Source organism: Chelonia mydas, chromosome 2, assembly GCF_015237465.2.
Source record: "Chelonia mydas isolate rCheMyd1 chromosome 2, rCheMyd1.pri.v2, whole genome shotgun sequence".
Lineage (NCBI taxonomy): Eukaryota > Metazoa > Chordata > Testudines > Cheloniidae > Chelonia > Chelonia mydas.
This window is the reverse complement of record NC_057850.1, coordinates 50937162-50962221: the sequence shown is the minus strand read 5'-3', so window position 1 is coordinate 50962221 and position 25060 is coordinate 50937162. Positions and strand designations below refer to the sequence as shown.

Genomic DNA, 25060 nt, shown 5'->3' with positions numbered 1-25060 from the left:
AAAAGTGACAAAACTGATTTATTGTAGTTATTAGTTTTGATTAAATTTTTATAGATTTTCAATTGACTGAATTTCCCTAAGATTTTTAAAATTTAGTGTGTTTCATTTCATTTCAATGTGAAACATTTCTCAGTTTGACATTGTTTACACGGATCACCAATATATTCAAAAGCGATATGCAAATATCACATGAATCAGAAATATGGCAGAGCCAATTTTAAAAGCTTTTCAGAGAGTACAGTACAGTATATGAAGATTTTACCAGCATACAAACAAATAAGGATTAGGGCACTGCTGTACATAATTAAAACCTATATTTTAAATTATTGACCTGTGTTCTTACTTTTACATAACTTGCCTCATACTTAAGTTACATCAGGGCAAAAAAGTTTATTTACACACAACTTGTCTATATTTACAGTAAATAACCATAATTACCTACTGTGCTTTCAGCAGCCAAAAGCTAAATTGGCTAGAAACATCAAACCAACATTCTTAGAATAATGGTAGAGCTAGATGACATCAGATCATACATATTACCACCAAAAAAAAAAAACAACCAACCCCCCCCGCCACATTGAAAGGAATTTCATGTCATTTATCAATTTACAAAACCATAACTTAGAATTTTGGATCTGAATTACTTTCATAATGGTACAACCCCTGAAATTACAACCAAGCTACAGTTTATGGAACATAATTTCTGAAAACTAATCTACTTTACTGCTGGCTGGTTCTGTGAATAAAACTATACGGATTTCAAAGGTAGCAAGCCAAATCACCAACCATATTGCAAACAAACCTCAAATGCTGCCATCTTGGAAGTCTGCATGCACTGATTGCACTTTCTTATATTACAAGCATTCTTTTAAAGGTCTCACTATCCATGCATCTGAACTACATACTGTATATTTAACATGTTCTCTGTATCTAGTCCAAGATATCATAGCCGGATACAGCTCTAATCATCTCATTTTCAAATCAGGCTGGTTAGAGAATATTTTTGCAGTTCTGCTTCAGTGACAAAAGTCAACTATAGCCCAGAAAACACTATTTGTTCCTTAATAGACCATTACGAGGAAATCATTCTAATAAAAAATGTTTTTCCATTTTAGAACAATAGTTAAACTAAAAACAAGTGCCTATAATTACAAATATAAACCCCATATGCTTTAAGAATACGATGTCTCATACATAAATAAAGATTTTTGTGCTGAAGCCTAGCCATTCTCTATAACACCTGCTTTAAAGCAAATCCTTGAAGAATTATTACCAAGGCATACTCTTTTGTAATAGTCATTACTAACAACTTTTCCCCATACAAAAAGCTCCGTATTTCTATTTGGTGCAATGGAAGTCATGATCGATTGTAGACCAGGGTCAGAGAAATAAAGAACCTTTTATCACTTCAGTTGTAATACACAGAATACTCACAGAAACACAAATTAGCTGTTTTGTATCTAAGGGCCTGCTCCAGCAACTCTTACTTTTGCGAATAATCCTACTGAAATCAAAGAGGCCAATTCTTCTGACTTCAGTCACAGTCCATTAGTGCACTGTGCAGATCACCACCTTGGAGGCAGTGGTTAAACAGGATTTCCATCACTGCAATTGTAAAATTTGTCCACTTGAGATTTCCCATACAGTGCTGGCTAATTAGAAGTTAGGTTTTCATTATTTTTGTTTGTTTGTTTATCTGGGCGCTCCAGAAAAAGCTAGCAGAGTACCGCATGGGGCAGAGGGAGGAGAGAATTCCTGGCATTGCCTCTTTTTGCATTGGGCAGCGGTTCTCAAACTGTGGGTGTCAAAACTGTCAAAACCCCATTTTAATGGGATCGCCAAGGCTGGCTTACACTTGCTGGGGCCTAGGGCCAAAGCCCAAGCCCCACTGCCTGGGGCCAAAGGCTTCAGACCTGGATGGCGGGGCTCAGGTTACAGGCCTCCTGCCTGTGGCTGAAGCCATTGGGCTTTGGCCCCACCCCCGCCTGGAGTGGTGGGGGTCAGGCTTTGGGATCCCCCCCCCATCTGGGGTGGCGGTGCTCAGGGGAGCTCAGGCTTTGATCCCCCTCCTGAGGTCCTGGGGTAATTTTTGTTGTCAGAAGGGGGTTGCAGTGCAATGAAGTTTGAGAACCCCTGGCTTACGGAAACCTTCAGGAGCAACACTCCTGAAGAGAGATGGGGGAGCTGAATTCATCTCTTCCTAGGCATAGGGAATGTTCTCCTTGAATTGCAGTCTCTCTTGCTAGGGGAATCTTTCCTGGAGGAATACATCTTTGTGATATGGCTGAAACATAAATGAAACTTACCTGTCATTCCTTTTCTTACTCTTCTTCCAGTTGCTACAGCATTCTACATTTCACCCCTCAGAAGAAACCATCCTTTCTGTTTTGGCAGTTTGGCTCTCAACACCCTTTTCTTTAAATTGGAGAACTGGTCTGCCTGAGGAGGATCAGCTAGCTTTCCTGGTATGAGTTAAAGCTTGTGAAGCAAACAGCCGCTTCCAGGAGCAGAGACAGGCCCAGGTGGCAATAATTAAGGGAGACACAGGTGCCAAATCAGCAGCTACTAGGAAAATTCAGTTGTCTGTGCAAAGCCAGAGCAGTAGACTGGAGCTGGTTGCCTGTAGGAAAACCCTGAAGAAACGGGCTAAGTAATAGTTCCGATATAGCCTCAAGGATAAAAGCAAAATGCAAGTGTCCTCAGGTATCTGAGAGACTGCACTTGCTTGCAAGAGCCTGAAAAGTTCTTGTCCCCTTAGGTGTGTTTTTTAAAATACATTTTTATCATATTATCTGTTTATGTTTCACCAATCCTTGCTTGTCAGCTGAGCTGCTTGCTGAGGTGACAGCTACTCACCTGAGTAAGGTCTGCAGGATCTGGTCCTTAAGGCTGTGATTTTCAAAAGGACCTAAGTGACTTAGGAGCATAGGGCCCATTCTTCTAAATCAATTAGCTGCTGTTGAAAATTCCACGCTAAGTTCTCAATCTGATGCAGTGTCCACGCTCCCTGACAGCTAAGCCATATTTCAAAAAGGACTGACGTGTTGTTAAAATGCTGATTGCTGTCAATGTGACAAAAAACACCAACAACCAAACAGCTCCATAAATGATGGATGTTACAAACCCAGCCTATAGTGAAAGCCAGAAATGAAATACTTTAAGTCTCTTTCAGGGCATTACGAAGTCAGAGCTTCAGCACTGTCAACCCCCAGTGTTAAAAAAATCATGACTTTTTTAAAAATAAAAGTTGTGTCTTGGGTTGTAGACCCTTTTGGTTACACTTTTGTCATGTTTTCAAGCTTTTCTCTGCAAGTATGAGGCATTAGAAATTTTCATTAAAAAATTGAAAAGCTGAGATTCTCAAGTAATCACAGGATTCCAGGAGCTGGAGACACTGAACAGCCCCCCCCAATACTAAATTTTATAAGATTCATATAAAACACAAGAGGTGGCAACATTATATTGTACTTAAAGGAAGTTATCCCGAATAAAATAAATAATGGAATCTTTAAAACAAAATGAACTTTAAGTACCCTCCAATCGTCTGAACAGTTTGTTATTTTTATACAAACAGGAAGAAATAACATAGCTACCCTTTGAACATAGCTGCCCTTTAAACCAGAGTCTCCTTTTATCTTTTCTATTACAAACATGTACTCATGCTTGTTAAAATTAGCCAGTGGGTTTCTAAATATACAAAACTTGTAGGCAACGACTATTAAAAGGATAAAAAGAACATAAATGAAAGCCATAAGTTTAGAAAGTAAACAGCAGGACAACAGCATGTATAGTAGATCAGCCTAATAACTCTTGTGCAGAAACAGTAATCTGTTTATATCTTTAGCTGCAGGCACTTTGTCAGCCTATGTGTGATGATTGCCAGCTTGGCAAGAGTTTGAACTGGGGCCCTCCAGAGCTAAAAGCATGAGTTGTTATAGTTTGAATTAGACAGTCAGGCACTGTAGCCGACTCATGTCCTCTGTGGATTGAGGACAGATGCATGATACACACTGACCAGTGGTTTACATATGCAAGATGTGCAGTTATGTTTTGTAAACTGATCACTGGGTCACATCAGAAACTGATCACATTAGAAATCACCATTCATGTTTGGACTAGCCCTCAAGAGAAGCGCAATGCCCAGTGCACGTGGTATGCTTTAGCACTACTGGAAAAATGGCACTTAGGCAATAAATCTATTGCATGTTTCTAGGTTGGGTCGGGGGGGGTGAACATAAGAATTATGAACATGGGTTCTTCCATACTGACCCACTCAACGGTATATATGATGGGGCTCTCTGTTCTGCAAGGAAGGGACTTCAGATAATTATCTGAGTGTGGGAACTCCCTTGTCCCATTTATCTCTTCAGTGTTATAAATCTACCAATTTCTTTTATCACTAAAAGCTATGGCTAGTTGGAAAGGGATGCTGAAATATATCTTCCTGCCTTTCCTCAGACCGAGAGCTCCCTTCACAATGTCCTCCATCACTACCATCGTACAGAGAGACACTAGGGACCAACTTCTGCACTGGCGTCAACAGTTGCAATACTCATCCAAGTCAATAAAAGTTGATCCTCTTTCCCTCAGAACAATGTTTGGTTTGAGGTCTGTAACAGCGCAACAAACCACTGTCTGAGATGCTGAGTCATTCTTTCCGAATTCTTGTATTTTGCAAGAAGCTAAATGCCAAGTTCTTCATTTGGGCAAAGTCCAACAGCCTTACTCAGGTATGCTCCAACTGAAGTCAGTGATTCAAATCTGAATTAAATTAGAGTTTGCCTGTGTAAAGGCAAAGAAAGGACCTCAGAATTTGACTCTGATTCAATTTATGTTTCAGGACTATATTTCATTAGATAGATTACAAAGTAAAATGTATATATAGAATTGGGAGTGGGAGGTAAGTCCCCGAACTGGGCCCCATTTATATATTATTCCAACCCCATAATGTACAGATCACACCTTCACGTGTCCAACTGATCCTAAGCCAAGGCACTGGCTCTGACTGGCTGATTTTAAACACTGATTGACTTGTCAGGTGTGAAGACTCCATTTTGAATCTGTGTGAGCTGACGAGAAAAAAGGAAGCATTGTTAGAGAGTTTTGCAGTTAGAATAATACCGCTAAAGCTAAGTTCTGGAAAGCACACATTGCAACAGAGAATGATGTATGTCACACTTTTACATTTCAGCTTTGAGAAAGCACATTGAAACCATTTATCCAGCATCTTAAAAAGCACCATTAAAAGGTTTAACAACAGAGAACACTCGGTATACAGAATTTTGAGCAAGAGTATCAGCAGGAGCTGTGCAGGGATCCATGGAAAAGTATACAGCCCAGAAGAATCCTTGGAAGATGGATTCCTAAAGGCACAATATGTTATGTCCTGAAGGATGCAGCAGTTGACACCTAGCCAACTGCTACTGTGGAAGATTTCAGCTTTGGGTGACCAATGAGAGTCTGAATCACAGCACCTATTTCCCTCCTGCAATTTTTTTCTAATACTATTCACCCTGCTACATATGAGAGAGTTTACAAGTGATTTTTATGCAAAAGACCATGAGCAACTATTAATCCTAGACAGATGTAGACCCAGCACGCCCCCGGCCTGAAAGCTCACTGGATCACTAAAGATTTACAAAAGAAGATCAATAATTCTTCATTGCAAGGCTTTGTTGTAACATCTGTCTTTCTGGAAAGACTGTGACATGGCTATTCCCATCCTGGGCCTAACCATTCTGACTTTCCAAGACTTTTAGTCTGTGTTCCTCTCTTCCTACAAATTGCACAGTCAGTTCTGACTTGTCCAAGAGGCTTCAGGAGCTGGCCACATCCTCTCTACCTCTGTACAAAATGAACACTTACAAAGTGGTATGGAAACACTGAATACTAATCAGTTGGTCAGATTATGAATAGATTAGATTACTTTGGTAACTAGGTACATGGGCCTCAATAAGGATGTGATATAGATACTCTGTGGCTTTATCTTTGTGGCTGGAGGAGAGATCAGTTTTAGGCCTTGACTACACTAGAAAAGATTTGCTGGTATAACTAAATCAGCAAAAGCTCCCAGTGAAGAGACAGTTTATATCGTGAGATTCTAGTTTATACTGACAAAGAAAATTATTTTGCTGGCATAGTTTACACCAGTTCCCTCAAAGAAATTAGTGATTCCAGCCAAAGGACTTTTTTGCTGGTATCTCCACTAGGGCTTTTGCTGATGCAGCTATGCTGATTAGGGTGTGATTTTTTTCACACTACTAACCAACATAGCTATGCCAGTGAAACTTTTAAGTGTACAGCAGGCCGTAGAAAGAAAATCATCAGATAGCAAATATTATGTTCTGGATACTGACCTCACCCCTAATATGAGACATTTGGGATGTAGTGAGCATGGAGGAATTAATGGAAAAGGAGAGAGAAGTAAGGCCAGGCAAAGCATGTCCCTCTGCCTTAAAAATACTAGTATTAATCTATTTTTGACCCTGGTTTGAAACATCTGCCGAAGGATGCTGCTGAGCTCTGGTGCTTCCCCTTATCCAATATACAGCTGAAGAGGAAGTGCAGTGGAAGCATCATTGAGAGTCCAGATCTTACTCTTGGAAAGGAGTGAGAAGAGATGCCAGATTCCTTGTCAAGTGATTACATTATCCAGGTAAGAACTTGGGATGGGACCCTGGCACATTTCTCTTTAAAGGTGGATTGGACCTGGAGGCTGAATGGGAATTTTGGACTTGCCCCTGAAGAGTCCTTCATGAGGAAGGACTGTTCTGTTTGCTGGCTTCCAACAGCTGAAGAGCACTGATCCACCCCCACAAAGGAATCTCAGGGGTGTGAAGGGATATAAATGCCCCAACTAGCCACCCAGACTCTGAGCCCCTTAGGGAGTAGTCTTGGCAGATCTCCCCATCTGTGGCTCCTGAGTAGGTTTCCTTACAAATGGTATGCCTCTTGACCTTTGACCTGTGCTGCCATGATGGGGGTGGGAAGAATAGGCAAAGAAGGATCCCAGCAGGGGCCCTTGTTTAGGGAGCCCCCCCCCTCCAAAATTTTTGAGGAAAGGAAATAGGAAAATAGGGGGGAAAGATTGTGGCTGCTCCCCCACAAAATTGGCTTTGAAAGGTGGAAGAGGCAGAAACAATGAACTGGAGGCAGAGAATCTGGTACAAGGATGAAAGTATTGAGAGGACTTTGAGCCAGGCCCAAGATACTTGTGGCTTAGTCTGAACTGCCTCTGCATGTGCACGAAAAGACTCACAGCCCAAATGTCCCAGAGTGAGTGGGAGGTCAGGATCCAGAAAGTTTTCATTGCTTTGATACTGCAAGATTTCATTGAAGAGTATCACTGCTTCACAAAATAATTCTGTGTCTTGTATAGTAATGAATTAATTTACTGCTTACAGCTTAAAATAATCACTTTTATAACTGTGTGTTATTAAACAAATTCATGTTTGGTATGTAGTGCTTTATGAGACCAAGTATTTACTGTGCCCATAAGTTACAAAAATACCCAATTAGATTTGATACATCCCTGGTAAAAATTACCAGTATTGCTTAATACCAATTGAAACATTATACCACTAACTGGGCCAGTTTCAGTGTATGCATATCTTTTTGCTTTTCTTTTTTAAAGCAAAAACATTTTCAAACACACACTATATAATATTGCATATACGAACATGAGATGGCCCATGGATTTGAACACTATCAAATTTTGGGAGAAGGAGAAATTTAAATCTGGATTTAAATTTTGCAGCTGTGTTTGTGTGTATAAAATAACACACACACATATACCAGATGTGGTGCATTTTCCTGTGTTCTTAGTGTGGTCCATTATGGTGTGTTGAAAGAAACAAAAGAACCAGCAAAACACCTATCTAATTTAATCTCTCTAAGCCATATCCTTTGTTTTTATTAGTAACCATGTAACTTGAATGCTCTGGAATGATACTGATTTTAAAACTGGTTGCCAAAATGGTCAATTACCATCTCATCCCAAGAGAGTCTTCTCCTCCCCTGCTGTTTTCTTTCCCCATTAGTTTTTAGTATAGGAATGGTGAGCACCAGGGCTTTCCCTGAACATTTCTCATCCTCTTCTTTTCTCTCTTTGCCTTTTAACAAAGTGGTCTTTGCACAGACTGAATGATTTTGATTTTTGTAAAAACAGCAAGGCATGTTCTACACACCTGTTTAGAAATCGGATAAACCCTAGTAACAATTAAAGTATTCATTTATGTGCTTCTATTACAACTAATAGGTAATGTTTTTAAAACCAGGATAATTTTTTTGTTACATAAAATGGCAAGTTAATGTACAATATTTTTGAACATGGAAAATTTGTTAGGAAGTAAGCATAAAACTTAAAATATCAACCCCCATGTACCACACCCAGTAAATAAATTCTCATAATAAAAAAATATGTTTTTTACATTTGGATCTGATTACATTTAAGTTGAGTAACTTAAAAGAAGCAGATTTCTTAAAGATGAGGTCAATGCTGCGTTAATGTGGACCGGACATCCATTTGCACAGTCCTTCAGATGTAACACGACAGCTGCCCAAATGCTGTGTGTGTAAGTCTGAATGTGTGCGAGAGACAGAACCTAAATGTTAAGGCTATAGTTTTAAAGCAATATGCTCCCAGATAATTTTTAAAAAGGCAACAAACAACCCCTACAAATACCAGTCCTTAAATACTGACAGTCAAGTTCTAAAGCTTGACTTAAAAAAACATGGACTCTACAAAATGAATTCAAGTACTATTGACGTAAGTCACTTGTGAACTGAAGTACCTTTTGTTTAGACCATTGCAGTAATAAAACCGGAATGGAACACATTAATATTCTGTTTCCATCTCTTATCACATCTGGCTGCAAGAGCTCACAGTCCTAATATACTGAAATGCAGAGCTCCTCCTGTGTAAAGTTAAACTCATTTTTCCTGGCCCCACAAAGAAAGTCTGAGTTGAAGTATGGAGCTAAAATAATCTGAGATTTGCTCTTTGAAGAGGAGGGCTGAACTTGAAGCCAAATGATCCTTGAGAAATATTTTGAAGCTAATGACAAGAATAATATTTAAAAATGTAAAGCTGGTTTTCTTTAATGACAGTATTTTTAGGAAGTGATCACTTTGAGGTGACAAATGTGGTACTCTTTCCCAAATACTGGTTGTCTTGAAACTCTAACAATAAAGGATCCTTTAAACACTTTTGATTTCAATTCTGAACAGATGTAATCATTCTAGTGAGGTTCACACAACCAGCAAGATAGTGCATCCTGGATGAAAAATGTTTTGCTTCTTTGTCTTTAACTTTTTTTTCTGTACTTATACTTTGACTTTCTGTTGTTCAAAAGGAAAAATATTCCTGTTCTTGTTTCACATGAATCTGTTGAAAATACTGTTGATAATACTTGCCATAATCTTGTTGCCAGGGCAATTAAAGTCTGGTGATATCCCTAGAGTTTTGCTGCAAGTCCCCTATACTCTCATAGTCATTCTCTCCTTGGAGAACAGCTTGGCTGGTGTTAGGCACTGATAAGGTCTTGTCTTCCTCTTGGCTTACTGACTGGACCACTTCGTAGTCCGGCTCGGACTCCCCATTTGGCCTGTCCGCTGACTGAGGCACAGTGGTAATGTCTGAGGTGTTTTCCAAGTCCTTTACGCTAGCATAGAGGCCACTGCAAATAGATGGGGACCTTTGAGGTACAACTTCTTGAATACTAGTGTAAGTAGAATCCAGCACTCTGATGGCCTGCCCTGGTTTACTCACAGAAGAGTACATAGCTGAAATCTAGGGAAGAGAGAGACGGATTTAATTTTTAAGCGTAGCAAAGAACTTCTGTTCCATCATCCTCAATCTGTTTTGAAGTCAGCCATGGAAAAGTATATTGCTGCTACATGCATCGATTTTTCTTTATGGAGAAAACATTATTTATTAACAACCACCATTGAACATAATCCCTTGTAGCCAAATCTGTACACAAAAGAGAGCCAGCCCTGTGGGAAAGTTGATAGAGTTACAGTAAGTTCTACCTCAAGATTCTTAATGCTCTGGCTGACTGTGGGTGTGACAAGGAGATGACGGGTTTCAGCTTCTGGAAAACAGTGTGTGTGTGGAATGTAATTTAGACCTAATTTTAGATCCTCTGATAGAATGCCTACTCTTTTACCCGTGGATAGAGGCTGCACTGTAACTACAGTAGTCACAGGTGCTATGAGGGACCAAGGATGTGAAGAGAAAATAAAAATGGAGGACAACATTTACTCAGACAAGGCAATATTAAATAAAACTAGAGCTAATGCTGGGCCTGATGCTTCAGACCCTATTCATTTGGCTTCAGTGGGATTGCTTCCTGAGCAGGGGTCACAGGATCAGTCCCTCTGTGATTCAGGATTACAAGTTAAAGAGCAAACCCTTGTCAGCATGTCTTGGAGGCTGACAGGGAGAGGGAACACCCACGGTCACACTAGTCAATACCCACTAGCAGATGACAAAATCAATGTGCCTGAAAAGCTATGAAATAATAAACCGCAAACAAGGGCATTAATGGTTCCATAAAAAGGCACTTTCAAAGGGAATAATTAATAAAGAGAGCCAAATCTCATAAAACTCACAGAGCTGAATACAGGGGCCATGTGCTCAAACAAGCACACATAAAAGGCCTGGAGCCCAGACTTGGAATCCTGAACCCCAGAATGCAGTAGACAGCACACAGCCACTGCTCTAGATATGTGGTGCTGAAGTAGATGATACTCACTGCTCCACCCTATGTGTGGATTTAGCTTTGTGGTTCCACTTCTGTCTATACCTCTTCTCTGCTGGAACGCAGAGAGCCTTGCAGTGCATAAGGCAGGAGGTGGAGCTGACATATGTTTTCTGAGCCTACCGCCTTTGTTAATGGAAACATAGCTCTTCTGTTACATCTTGGGTCTTTCACACACATGCAGGGTCATTCATGATTTGGATTAAGTGAATTAAGAAACAAGAGATGTGCATTATCATAAGACAACATTGAGTGCCGCAGGTGCACCTGTGATTCACATAGGCAGTGCAAACACTTCCATTAATGTTCTGGTGTATTTTTTAACTGATTAACAGATGTATCACTTTCCAGGTGGCGATATTTCCCATCTCTTATTTCCTACAAACAATAGGAAATACAAACAAAAAGTTTTCCTACTAATATATTTCCTGAAATACCATGTTCATGCATGCATAGAGTCCCAGGACTAAATTAAAGGAACCCAAGTTCAAGGATGACTGCCTGTCTATGACTCTTTTAATATAATATATGAGATCATGTGGCGCACTGTAAAGTTTGCGTTTGCTTTTTTGTTTAGACAACACATATTTGTGTATTTCATCGGGTTACTCGAGGTGACCACACTCAGCCTCTCTCTTTTTTTAAAAAAAAACTTTTCTCTTCCTTCCCTATTTGGATCCCCTTAGTTTGTTTTACTTGTATACATTTTTAGAGGATGGCTTTATATTCCAAATGGTTTTATTATGATTTAAATCTATTTTACACTGCCCCAAGCACTATGGGTGAGAGAGCACTTAAAAAAACAGGCCATATTGGGCCACTGATTTATTTTAAGCAGAACTCCTCATTGAAATCAACTGGACTATTTATGGCCTCAAATTACTTATTGGCATTAATTCTTTACAAGGCAGTAACCCCCTAGTAACAGGTATGAAAAACCAAAATGCAATGTTCTACTTTAAAACACCTCAGATTTTATGACTTTGGCTTTATAAATGGAAAAAATAATCCATAGCTTTAGTCTCCCTCCAGAGAATTTTCACCTTTCTTAAGACCCCACTTAATCATGCACAACTTATGCTGATCTCAGTCTGAAAAAAATGTCTTCTGGTTAGTTATTAAATTTCATGCAAGAAACCTACATCATCTTCTGTAAGAGACGGGTCTTCCTCTCGAGACTTGTAAGACAGTGAACTAAGCCTCTGTAAGAGAAAAAAATCCTCATTAACAGTGAACATGGTGAAACCTGTAATACAGCATTCCCCTTAGAATCAATATATATTACACGGGTATTTGCTCACTCCATTCTATTTTACATCAACTAATATCCATGCTACTGCTTTTGAGATAAACAGCCCTGAGGGTAATATGGCTTTTTAGTGCACCAGCATTGTTCTGAACCTAACTATCATAAATAAAGGTAAATACAATTCAATGGTTAAATGGACTCGGTTCGATAGGATTCTTGCAGTTAGATTTCTAGTGAAAAAAGAAGGAGTCTTCAAAAGGTTTACAATCATGAACAATTAACACCAGGCTGTTATGTAAGGCTTACCATAACACACTATTTACATCTAAGAATTATTTCTAATTAAAAATAGTTAGTTTAAACAAATTCAAGGGAATACTATCCCTTTAAAAGAGACACTTGAGTTACTGGAGGTACCATTCTTTGTTAAAATGTCGATGGAACCTTTGCAAAATGGTTGTGGCTGTTGTCTTGATGTTGGGTTGGAGGCTTTGGCCTCACAACTGAGGAAATAAAGGTGTTACCCGTGAAGTTGGTTTAACAAAAAAATCAAAGATATATTTACATAAACATTCCCTTTTTTGTTGCTACAGCAGAACCAGCAGATGCTGCTGTGCGTTGATAGTGAAAGCTAAATAGAGGAATGGGAAATTAGAATTAAAAAAACCCCTACAACAACCCCCATCTACAATGCTTAAAATATTCAATCAATTCCAATTTTCAACTGTGCTGCAGCTGTAGTTCTCAAAGACAGAGCAGGCCTGCACTTCAATGCATTATGCACGTACATGTCAAGAAACACGTGATGCTGCCAGAGCTCTACCTCAGGATGACTTTTACTCTGAATACATTTTAATTAGACAAACACCTTTTCTCTGGCACTCAGGGAACTGTATGTGTCAGCTCTCGATTAATTCTTCAAAGCGTGAACAATTTTAATCAATTCCCAGTCCCTGCAGATTCTGACATTGTATTCTCTGGATTGGGGAGCTACAGAGTAGCAAATACATTTCTTTGCATCAACGACTATGAAATAAAAAGATTTTTTGGAAGATTTTTCACACCTGACAGGAATAAAGTCATTAATACTGACAAATTTTCCCCGTAAATATTAGGGTTGGTGTAAATATTCATTACAAATAATATTTATTATATATTTAGCTCTTTTTGGTTAATTATTAGCAAAGCAATCTTAATTTTCTTTTAATAACCTTGTTATTTGTAAGTATTCACTGAACAGTCTTGATGAATAATTTTCAGGCTTATGGGTTGTGTGTAAATTGTTCACTTTAATTCTAATATAGCCACCTATATTATAGGGTGTTTTTCTGCTCCCTGATTGGATGATTGAAACATGTTAAATAGGAGACTCACCAATAATAAACAGCAAGTAATGTATATCCAATACACATTTCAGACAAAATCATTCACATTAAAAATTGTGAAACTTTGGAGATTTGTTAATATTTTAATAAATACTAGGGCTGTCAAGCGATTAAAAAAATCACAATTAATTGCGTGATTAAAAAAATTAATCGTGATTAATTGTGTGATTAATCGTGCTGTTAAACAATAATAGAATACCATTTATTTAAATATTTTTGGATGTTTTCTACATTTTCAAATATATTGATTTCAATTATACCACAGAATACAAAATGTACAGGACTCACTTTATATTTATTTCTTATTACAAATATTTGCACTGTAAAAAACAAACTAGTATTTTTTCAATTCACCTAATACAAGTACTGTAGTGCAATCTCTTTAACATGAAAGTTGAACTTACAAATGTAGAATTATGTACAAAAAAACCCCTGCATTCAAAAATAAAACAATGTAAAACTTTCGAGCCTACAAGTCCACTCAGTCCTACTTCTTGTTCAGCCAGTCGCTCAGATAAACAAGTTTGTTTACATTTCCAGAAGATAATACTACCTGCTTCTTGTTTACAATGTCACCTGAAAGTGAGAACAGGCATTTGCATGGCACTGTTGTAGCCGGTGTTGCAAGATATTTTAGATGCCAGATGTGCTAAAGATTCATGTCCCTTCCTACTTCAACCACCATTCCAGAGGACATGCGTTCACGCTGATGATGGGTTCTGCTTGATCATGATCCAAAGCAGTGCGACCAGCACATATCCATTTTCATCATCTGAGTCAGATGCCACCAGCAGAAGGTTGATTTTCTTTTTTGGTGGTTTGAGTTCTGTAGTTTCTGCATCAGAGTCTTGCTCTTTTAAAATTTCTGAAAGCATGCTCCACACTTCATCCCTCTCAGATTTTGGAAGGCACTTCAGATTCTTAAATTGTGGGTTGAGTGCTGTAGCTGTCTTAAAAATTTCACATTGATATCTTCTTTGCATTTTGTCAGATTTGTAGTGAAAGCGTTCTTAAAACGAACAATATGTGCTGGGTCATCATCTGAGACTGCTATAACATGAAATATATGGCAGAATGCAGGTAAAACAGCAGGGGACGTACAATTCTCCCCCAAGGAGTTCAGTCACAAATTTAATTAACACATTATTTTTTTAACAAGTGTCATCAGCATGGATGCATGTCCTCTGGAATGGTGGTTGAAGCATGAAGGGACATAGGAATCTTTAGCGCATCTGGCACGTAAATATCTTGGGACGCCAGTTACAACAGTGCCCTGCAAATGCCTGTTCTCACTTTCAGGTGACATTGTAAACAAGAAACGTGAGGCATTATCTCCTGCAAATGTAAACAAACTTGTTTGTCTTTGCAATTGCCTGAACAAGAAGTAAGACAGAGTGGACTTGTAGGCTCAAAAGTTTTACATTGGTTTGTTTTTGAGTGCAGTTATGTAACAAAAAAACCCTACAATTGTAACGTGCACTTTCATGATAAAGAGATTGCACTCCAGTACTTGTATGAGGTGAATTGAAAAATACTATTTCTTTTATCATTTTCACAGTGCAAATATTTGTAATAAAAAACAATATAAAGTGAGCACTGTACACTTTGTATTCTGTGTTGTAACTGAAATCGATATATTTGAAAATGTAGAGAAGCATCCAAAATATTTAATAAATTTCAATTGGTATTCTATTGCTTAAAAGTGCGATTAATTGTGATTAATTTTTTTGAGTTAATCGCGTGAGTTAACTGTGATTGACAGCCCTAATAAATACCCAATATAATTTGAACACACACAAACAACAAATAATACGACTCCATATTATAAGGCTGTGGCTTCCCTGTAGCACACACTGTTGGTCAAGCGTGGCATGGCTGGCACTTCCTGCCTCAGTTTCCCTCTCCACAGTTGGTCTCCTCCAGCACAGATTAGACTGGTGTACAAGAACTAGTATATGGCAAAGTGATGAGCTGCTCTCACCCATTATTGCCCTACTACCGGGAAAAGTTAACTTTGATCACTAGGCTAACATTTTTGCCATTGTGATCACGCAGTCTCGAAAATCACTTAACAGCGCTGACTAGACTGTAAACAATCATGTCTTTTAGGAGTCTATAGTTACAAGTGAAGACTAAAGCAGTTCTTGTCTCATGAAAGCCCCCAAACTCATTCTGCTATTATCTACCTCAGCAAATGTAAATAATGGGGGGAAAAAGTCACTACAATTTCATTTGAGCCTTTTGTGAAACTTGCTCTATCTTAACACTGTTAAGAACTCTGTGGCCATTCTAGCCTACAGAGCAGCTTAATAGCAGCCAGGGGGAAGATGCCTAAGATAGAGTAGCTCCTAGGGCAGATTTAACTTACATCAGCAGGCTGCCCCAACCACTGATGCAAGTGGAATCTGGGTGGCAAAAAGGTGGCTTAAAGTCACCTTTGTCCCCTCCTATGTTGTGCCTTGGCTATGTCTACACTATGAAATCAGGTCGAATGTATAGAAGTCGGTTTTGTAGAATGCATTTTTATACAGTCTATTGTGTGTCCCCCCACATAAATTCTCTAAGTGCATTTAGTTGGCGGAGTGCGTCCACAGTACCGAGGCAACCGTCGACTTCCAGAGCGTTGCACTGTGGGTAACTATTCCACATTCATGCAGTCTCCGCAGCCCATTTGAATTCTGGGTAGAAATCCCAATGCCTGATGGGGCAAAAATATTGTCGCGGGTGGTTCTGGGTACATATCGTCAGGTACCCCTTCCCTCCCTCCCTCTGTGAAAGCAACGGCAGACAATTGTTTCGCGCCTTTTTTCCTGGGTTACCCGTGCAGACGCCATATCATGGCAAGCATGGAGCCCACTCAGCTCACCGACACTGTATGTCTTCTGGGTGCTGGCAGACACGGTACTGCATTGCTACACAGCTCATTGCCTTTTGGCAGCAGACAGTATAGTATGACTGGTAGCCATTGTCGCTGTACTCCAGGGTGCTCTTTTAGCCGACCTCGGTGAGGTTGGTCGGGGCGCTTGGGCAAACATGGGAGTGACTCAGCCAGGTCATTTCCCTTTTAAGTTTCGTCTCTTGGCAATTCAGTCCTGCTGGCAGTCCTATTGCAGCATCTTCTAATGAGCAGCCAGGAGACGACAATGGCCAGCAGTCAGACTGCACCGTCTTCTGCCAAGCACCCAGGAGACGGGAGATGACGATGGCCAGCAGTCGTACTGCACCGTCTGCTGCCAGCAAGATGTATAAAGATAGATGAAGTGAATCTAAACAAGAAATAGACCAGATTTGTTTTGTATTCATTTTCTCCTCTCTTCCTCCCTCCCTCTGTGAAATCAATGGCCTGCTATACCCAGGGTTTTGAGTTCAATCCTTGAGGGGGCCATTCTGTGTGACAGTTGTTTTTGTTTCTCCTTGATGAAAAGCCACCCCCTCTGTTGATTTTAATTCCCTCTAAGCCAACTCTGTAAGCCATGTTGTCAGTCACCCCTCCCTCCGTCAGAGCAACAGCAGACAATCGTTTCACGCCTTTTTTCAGCACAGATGCCGTAGCACTGGGAACATGGAGCCTACTCATATCACCATGGCAATTATGAGCACTATAAACACCGCACGCATTATTCAGCAGGATATGCAGAACCATAACCTGCAAGAAAAGTGAAACCAGGCAAGGAGGAGGCGACTGCAGCGCGGTGACAAGAGTGATTACGACATGGACAGACTTCTCACAAAGTACGGGCCCCTGCAATGTGCACATCCTGGTGTCAATTGGGCACGTTCATGCAGTGGAATGCCGATTCTGGGCCCGGGAAACAAGCACAGACTGGTGGGACCGCATAGTGTTGCAGGTCTGGGACGATTCCCAGTGGCTGCAAAACTTTCGCATGCGTAAGGGCACTTTCATGGAACTTTGTGAGTTGCTTTCCCCTGCCCTGAAGAGCAAGAATACCAAGATGAGAGCAGCCCTCACAGCTGAGAAGCGAGTGGCGATAGCCCTGTGGAAGCCTGCAATGCCAGACAGCTACCGGTCAGTCGGGAATCAATTTGGAGTGGGCAAATCTACTATGGGGGCTGCTGTGATGCAAGTAGCCAACGCTATCACGGAGCTGCTGATATGAAGGGTAGTGACTCTGGGAAATGTGCAGGTCATAGTGGATGGCTTTGCTGCAATGGGATTCTCTAACTGTGGTGGGGCCATAGACGGAACCCATATCCCTATCTTTGCACCGGAGCACCAAAGCAGCGAGTACATAAACCGCAAGGGGTACTTTTCAACGGTGCTGCAAGCACTGGTGGATCACAAGGGATGTTTCACCAACATCAATGTGAGAAGGACAGGAAAGGTACATGACGCTCGCATCTTCAGGAACTCTGGTCTGTTTCAAAAGCTGCAGCAAGGGACTTACTTTCCAGACCAGAAAATAACCGTTGGGGATGTTGAAATGCCTATAGTTATCCTTGGGGACCCAGCCTACCCCTTAATGCCATGGCTCATGAAGCCATACACAGGCACCCTGGACAGTCAGGAGCTGTTCAACTGTAGGCTGAACAAGTGCAGAATGGTGGCAGAATGTGCATTTGGGCATTTAAAAGCGTGCTGGCGCAGTTTACTGACTGACTCGGTTAGACCTCAGTGAAACCAATATTCCCATTGTTATTACTGCTTGCTGTGCACTCCACAATATCTGAGAGAGTAAAGGGGAGACATTTATGGTAGGGTGGGAGGTTGAGGCAAATCGCCTGGCCACTGATTACGTGCAGCCAGACACCAGGGCGGTTAGAATAGTACAAGAGGGCGCGTGCGCATCAGAGAAGCTTTGAAAACCAGTTTCAGGAATGGCCAGGCTACGGTGTGAAAGTTCTGTTTGTTTCTCCTTGATGGAAACCCCCCGCCCCTTGGTTCACTCTACTTCCCTGTAAGCTAAGCACCCTCCCCTCCCCTCTTCGATCACCGCTTGCAGAGGCAATACAGTCATTGTTGCTTCACATTCATGCATTCTTTATTAATTCATCACACAAATAGGGGGATAACTGCCAAGGTAGCCCGGGTGGGGTGGAGGAGGAGGGAAGGACAAGGCCACACAGCACTTTAAAACTTATTGAATCCCAGCCTTCTCTTGCTTGGACAATCCTCTGGGGTGGAGTGGCTGGGTGGCTGGAGGCCCCCCCACTGCGTTCTTGGGCGTCTGGGTGAGGAGGCTATGGAACTTGGGGAGGAGGGTGGTTGGTTACACAGGGGCTGTAGCAGCGGTCTGTGCTCCTGCTGCCTTTCCTGCAGCTCAACCATATGCTGGAGCATATGAGTTTCATCCTCCAGCAGCCTGAGCATTGACTCCTGCCTTCTTTCAGCAAGCTGATGCCACCTACCATCTTCAGCCCGCCACCTCTCCTCGCGGTCATATTGTGTTTTCCTGAACTCTGAGATTGTCTGCCGACATGTATTTTGCTGTTCTCTGTCAGTGTGGGAGGACAGCATGAAGTCAGAGAACATTTCATCACGAGTGCGATTTTTTCGCCTTCTAATCTTCGCTAGCCTCTGGGAAGGAGAAACATATGCAGCTGGTGGAGGGAAAAAAAAAGGGAGAGTGGCAGTTAAAAAGACACATTTTATAGAACAATGGGTACACTCTTTGATGGTAAACCTTGCTGTTAACATTACATAGCACATGTGCTTTCATTACAAGGTCGCATTTTGCCTCTTACTGAGGGTATGCCAGTTTGGTGTGAGAGATCACTCACGCTGGGCTGGGCAGCAGAATTCGGCTTGCAGGCAGCCATGGTAAGCCACAGTCTTTTGGCTTCTTTAACCTTCATAACATGTGGGAATGGTGTCAAACAGCAGCTCATTTCCCATACCAAGTAGCCGTTGGGTTGGCCATTAAAAATGGGTTGGCAATTTAAGAGGAGGGGCTACAGTTTTTGGGTTCATGTGTAGCAGAAACCCAACTAACACCCCTCCGCCCCCTCCACATCCAATTCTCTGGGATGATGGCTTCACCCTCCCCCCACCACGTGGCTAAAAGCGGGGAAGATTTCTGTTCAGCCACAGGCAAACCACCCTATTTCAACCAGGTGACCATGAATGATATCACTCTCCTGAGGGTAACACAGAGAGATAAAGAACTGATGTTGTTTGAATGCCAGCAAACACCAGGACCATACGCTGCAATGCTTTGTTCTGCAATGATTCCCGACTACGTGCTACTGGCCTGGTGTGGTAAAGTGTCTTAGCATGGAGGACGGACTAAGACTGCCCTCCCCAGAAACCTTTTGCAAAGGCTTTGGGAGTACATCCAGGAGAGCATTATGGAGATGTCCCTGGAGGATTTCCGCTCCATCCCCAGACACATTAACAGACTTTTCCAATAGCTGTACTGGCCACGAATGCAAGGGCAAATTAATCATTAAACACACTTGCTTTTAAACCTTGTATAATATTTACAAAGGTACACTCACCAGAGGTCCCTTCTCCGCCTTCAGGGTCCGGGAGCCCAACTTGGGTGGGTTCGGGGGGGTACTGACTCCAGGTCCAGGGTGATAAACAGATCCTGGCTGTTGGGGAAACTGGTTTCTCTGCTTCCTTGCTGTGAGCTATCTACAGCCTCCTACTCATCTTCCTCGCCCCCAAAACTCGCTTCTGTGTTGCTTCCCACTCCTTGGATGGAGTCAAAGCACAGGGTTGGGGTAGTAGTGGCTGCTCCCCCTAGAACGGCATGCAGCTCATCATAGAAGCGGCATGTCTGGGGCTCTGAACCGAAGCAGCCGTTTGGCTCTCTGGTTTTTTGGTAGGCTTGCCTGAGCTCCTTAATTTTCACGCGGCACTGCTGCGGGTCCCTGTTATAGCCTCTGTCCTTCATGCCATTGGAGATCTTTTCAAATATTTTGGCATTTTGCCTTTTTGAACTGAGTTCTGCCAGCACCGATTCGTCTCCCCATACAGCGATCAGATCCTGTACCTCCCATTCGGTCCATGCTGGAGCTCTTCGGAGATTCTGGGACTGCATGGTCTCCTGTGATGATGAACTCTGCATGGTGAGCTGTGCAGGTGAGCTCGCCACGCTGGCCAAACAGGAAATGAGATTCAAAAGTTCGTGGGCCTTTTCCTGTATACCTGGCCTGTGCATCTGATTTGAGAGTGCTGTCCAGAGCAGTCACAACTGAGCACTCTGGGATAGCTCCCGGAGGCCAATACCGTCAAATTGCGTCCACAGTACCCCAAATTCAACCCGGCAAGGCCGATTTCAGTGCTAATCCCCTTGTCGGGGGTGGAGTAAAGAAATCGATTTTAAGAGCCCTTTAAGTTGAAAAAAAGGGCTTTGTCATGTGGATGGGTGCAGGGTTAAATGGAGATAATGCTGCTAAATTTGACCTGAACTCGTAGCGTAGACCAGGCCTTAGGCACAGCAGAGAACCTGGCCTCTAGACTGTAAGAACTTCAGGACTTGGCCTCATCATACCTGCCTGTAAACTTTTCTTGGACTGCCGTTAAACCAACATGGGAAGTGCATTCCAAAGTAAGAATGGCTTCTACCAAGAAGCCCTGCTCTCCCTTTTGTACATCTAGGTATTGTTTGCATAAGCTATTAGCAAAAACTAAAGGAAAAAGATTCTGAGTCACATAAATGAATAGGATGCCAGTGCAGCCTTTAGAGAACTAGTGTGATAGTTTCTATACATCTAACACCCCTGAGGATGCAGGCAAAAGCAGTTTGTACTACCTGCAATTTCTGAGTAGCCTTTAAGAGTGGCCCCAAGTAAAGCACACTGCCGGACTCCAATCTGGAGGTCAGGAAGGTATGGATAACTGTCCTCACCAGAGAGACTGGAGTGTATGCTTCACACCTCCACTATTTCACAGTAATGCATGACCTTAATTTAAATATGTTCTTTAAAATAAAGGACGATCTTTAAACTTTCAGCTCTATGACCACCATCTATGTACATAGGGTCTTTTTTCTGTCATTATACAATTGTCAGTATAGGGTTTACCTTATCAGGTTCACCAGCCCCCTCAGTCACCTCTTCTTCCTCCTCTGCTCCCTTTTCCTGAACGTTCTCATTTTCATCAAGAAATTTCATAGGTATGGGAGGTGGAGCCTCATCTTCCATGTCTGGAGTGTTGCCAAGAGGACTCTCTGAATTAGTACTTTGCCGACTTTTTTTATTTCGGTCAACAGAGGCATATTCTGCTGATTCAGTCCTGCACACAGGAATCTGGTCTAGACCTTCAGCAACTGTCGGTGTACACTTTGGTTTGCTGTCACAGCTTCTCTCAGTGTTGGCTGCTACTCCTACCTCCTTAATTTCCTTCACAGTTTCATACAAGCAGTCTTCAACTATGTTTTCTTGAGAGGAGCTATCTTTCAAGACCTCATAAGGCCCTTCCATTCCAAGACCCTGATCATTTTCAATATTTCTTGGGGAGAGGATGGTTTCCATGGCATCGTTAGGAGGAATTCTGGGTAGCTCCCTGCTCTGGTGACATTTTATTGACTTTCCCAGAGGGTCCTGATGGTCTAACAGATCAGAAACAGAAGTTTGTACTTCTTCATAAGGTTGGATGCAGGCAGTTGTGCTGTCTTCTGAGAGAACTACAAAAAATAAAACAGAATAATTTACCAACTCTCCCTGACTACAGGAAGGTTAGATTAAATAAGCATATGACCTACTTTGTTTCTGCATTACTATTTGCTATTTACAGTGAGAAAAGATAACTTGGAATTCTCTGGCATTCACAGTATTCTCAGGTTTTAAATAAAAAGACATTGCTGTACTTACCAGATAAGATAGTTTGGTTTTGCAGTATAGTATTTATGCAATGAATCTCAAAACACTTTACACAGCAGCAATGCTCATAGTGAGCCCAGGGAACGGGCAAGTAGATGCAACATATGTAATGTTCTCAAAAATGGCTGGTATCCATTTTTGCATATTAGAGACTGCTGGGGTTAAGAGTGAGGATGTTGGTGAGGATCCTGGACTCAGCTACTGTTCTTTTTGAAAAGTCCTGTTGGATATTTGATTTCTGTTTGCTCATTTCTCTGACACAAATAGAAAGGCCCTCACTTGAACAGAATGGCCTAATTCTGATCTGACCCACACCTTGTGCAACCCTACTGAAGTCAGCTGGGTTGCAGAGCACATTCATTACTCCACAAGTTCCTTATTGAAGTACTTTTCTTAATATTGTAATGCATAATATGAACTGACAACCTTTAGTCCTACAAATGAGGGATTTCTAGTAACTCAGTCACAAATAAGGTAGTCCATCTTAGATGGGGGAGGGGGGGGAGAAAAGAAAAAAAGGGCAAGCTGCTTTATTAAGCAGAACATGTCATGTTCTCAGATGCGGGTTACAATAAGTTGTTATTTTCAAAGATAACACTCCTGGAATGGAATTTACAGATCTCATTATCTGGTTGTGCACATGTGGGTATGCGCTGCAGTTTGCTGGAGTCGGATATATACACATATCCATACAAACACTTTCCAGATTTTATCGTGTGCTTTTATAAGGGACATCTACATGAAAATAATTTATCTGTGAAGTTATTTTACTTACTAGCTTCTAGTAACACTTCACACTGACAAAAGCTCAAAAAAAGAAGAGAGAGAAAGTGGTATTTTCCTCCATTTTTCCAGTCTAATGTGTGGATTTGGCCGCACTTTGTGTGTAAGAAGTGTCACTGATTTTGCTGGTTGTCAGCTCTACTTTCTTTGCCGTGCACAAGTATGATGACCACTTTCACACCCTGCTCTGGGCGTACACTTTTGCCCCAGCCCAACAAGAGGATGTTTACCTGTAACACAGCAACATAATTGAGGATGTTTCTGAGTTTCAGGCTGGGAGTGATGGTGTCAGGAAGTCTCCTTTCCCTCCTGGGATCCCTGAACAAAGCCAGGGAACAAAGGAATTGGGTAAAGGGCAGAAGCGGAACCTTCTTCTCCTTCAACTCAAGCCCTGTGCAGGGGCCAATGGGAATCTGGTAGGGTGTTTTTCACTCCCAGGATGCAGCTCCTGGGCAGCACCAGGAACCAGGCAAGGACTGGGAAATGGGGTGGGACAGTTTGGAAGTTTGAAAGCTCATCCCTATGCTGCTGTTGCCAAGGCCATTGAAAGTGAAGAGGCTGGCTAGGCAGCAAGTGTGCACAGAGAGTGGAAGCAGGGGGAGGAAAGAGGGACAAACCTGAGTACATTAAGCAGTGCTGCTCTCAGGCCTGAAACTGACCATGCTCCCTTGCTGAAAAGATCCACACAAACATCAGCGGGGCAGCAGACAGAGCCATGAAAGACCTCACAAATAACAAATTAAAACAAATCTGTCCATGCTATTTAAAGCGCAACTTATACCTAAACTGTGAAGTTTGTGATAGTTTAAAAAACTGAAGTAGACAGTATTCCTTTTAAGTACCTGGTTCTGTCAGTTGCATGCACTTTCCAATGGAAGCTTTTGTAAATACTCCCCTTCTGGCTTTGCTGGGCCTACTCAGTGTATTAAGTCACTCTGTGAGGTAAATACACCTAAATGTGAAACACCAACCAATATGAGGAATGGGGATCAGCCATAAAAAAGGTTAGGTTTCAAAATTCCTTTTGTTAATTGTTTTTTGAGTGCTAAAGGTTTAACGGATTAGTTTACAGCCTCACAGTGAGATTAGGGGTTTAGCTGTAAACTAGGGAATGCAGCCCAGTGTGTCAGTGGTTAACCCAGAGAGAAAAAAACAGTTGGCCCCTGGGAGCTCTGTATTGAGAGCATGTTTATTTTTAGTTTCAACTGAGTACAATATTTTCTGGTGTTACATGAGTGTGAATCATTCTGAGTGTTCAGCAAAGCAAGAAGAATTAAAAAAAAGCTTATTCATGTTTCAGTTTTCTAAAATATAAAAATATGTTCAAGTGAACAAGAAAGTTGTTTTGTTTTTTTCCAAACTACTGACCGTATAGTGTGTTCAAATGACTCTGGTATCAGGACAGCTTTGTACATTGTCATTATTTATAATTTCTTTTCCCATCCTGCCCAAAATGTGCCTTTGTGCTGCTGAAATCTAAAAGAAGGGATAATTCCTGCCCTAAAGAGTTTACAGCTGAAGGTGCTGATTTTGCAAACATTTACACATGTGCTTAGCTTTACTCATGTGAATAGTTCTATTAAAGTCAATGGCATTACTCACATGCATAAAGGTAAGCATGTGGATATTTGCAGGATGGGGCTAAGAGACTGCACAAAGTGAAGCAGATATAAAGGATGCTATACAAAAGAAACTAATTAGAGAGTAGGGTATTTCTTTCCCTTTCCTTTTCAAAGTACTGCAGTACTTACCATCCCCATTACTTAGTCCCCCATTCTGGTCACTGCTGACAAGAGGATCTATAGCCAGACTTGTGATGGAATGGCTCAACATCTCCTTATCTGAAGGCTGGAAAACAAAATCTGAAGGATTACCTACCATTTAAGTAGAGCAAGAGATAAACTATATTGCAAAATAATACTGTGAATGTAGTCCAGTTAATTTGAAACTGGACACAAATCTGTTTATACTGATACACATATTGCTACTGCATACACATACTATGGATTTGATTCTGATCTCTGCTCGGTATCGGGTATAAAACTGGTGTAAGATTAGAATCAGGCCTTATATTTTAAAGTCTTTGTGCATAT

The 25060-nt window shown here is 41.4% G+C and overlaps 1 protein-coding gene across 6 annotated transcripts in view; it reads right to left on the bottom strand.

The window, feature by feature from the left end:
• Positions 1-25060, bottom strand: part of PAG1 (phosphoprotein membrane anchor with glycosphingolipid microdomains 1) — a 175114-nt gene continuing 150054 nt past the window's right edge. For 5 of the 6 annotated variants that reach the window (XM_043539431.1, XM_043539430.1, XM_043539432.1 and 2 more), the window contains 4 exons: positions 24719-24815; positions 21387-21988; positions 11906-11965; positions 1-9790 (listed from right to left, as the gene is read on the bottom strand). In XM_043539431.1, coding sequence (XP_043395366.1) covers positions 9437-9790; positions 11906-11965; positions 21387-21988; positions 24719-24815 — 1113 coding nt within the window. In that variant the 3' untranslated portion in view covers positions 1-9436. The remainder of the gene's footprint in view (positions 9791-11905; positions 11966-21386; positions 21989-24718; positions 24816-25060) is intronic. The other variant, XR_005224284.2, reaches the window with a different exon arrangement.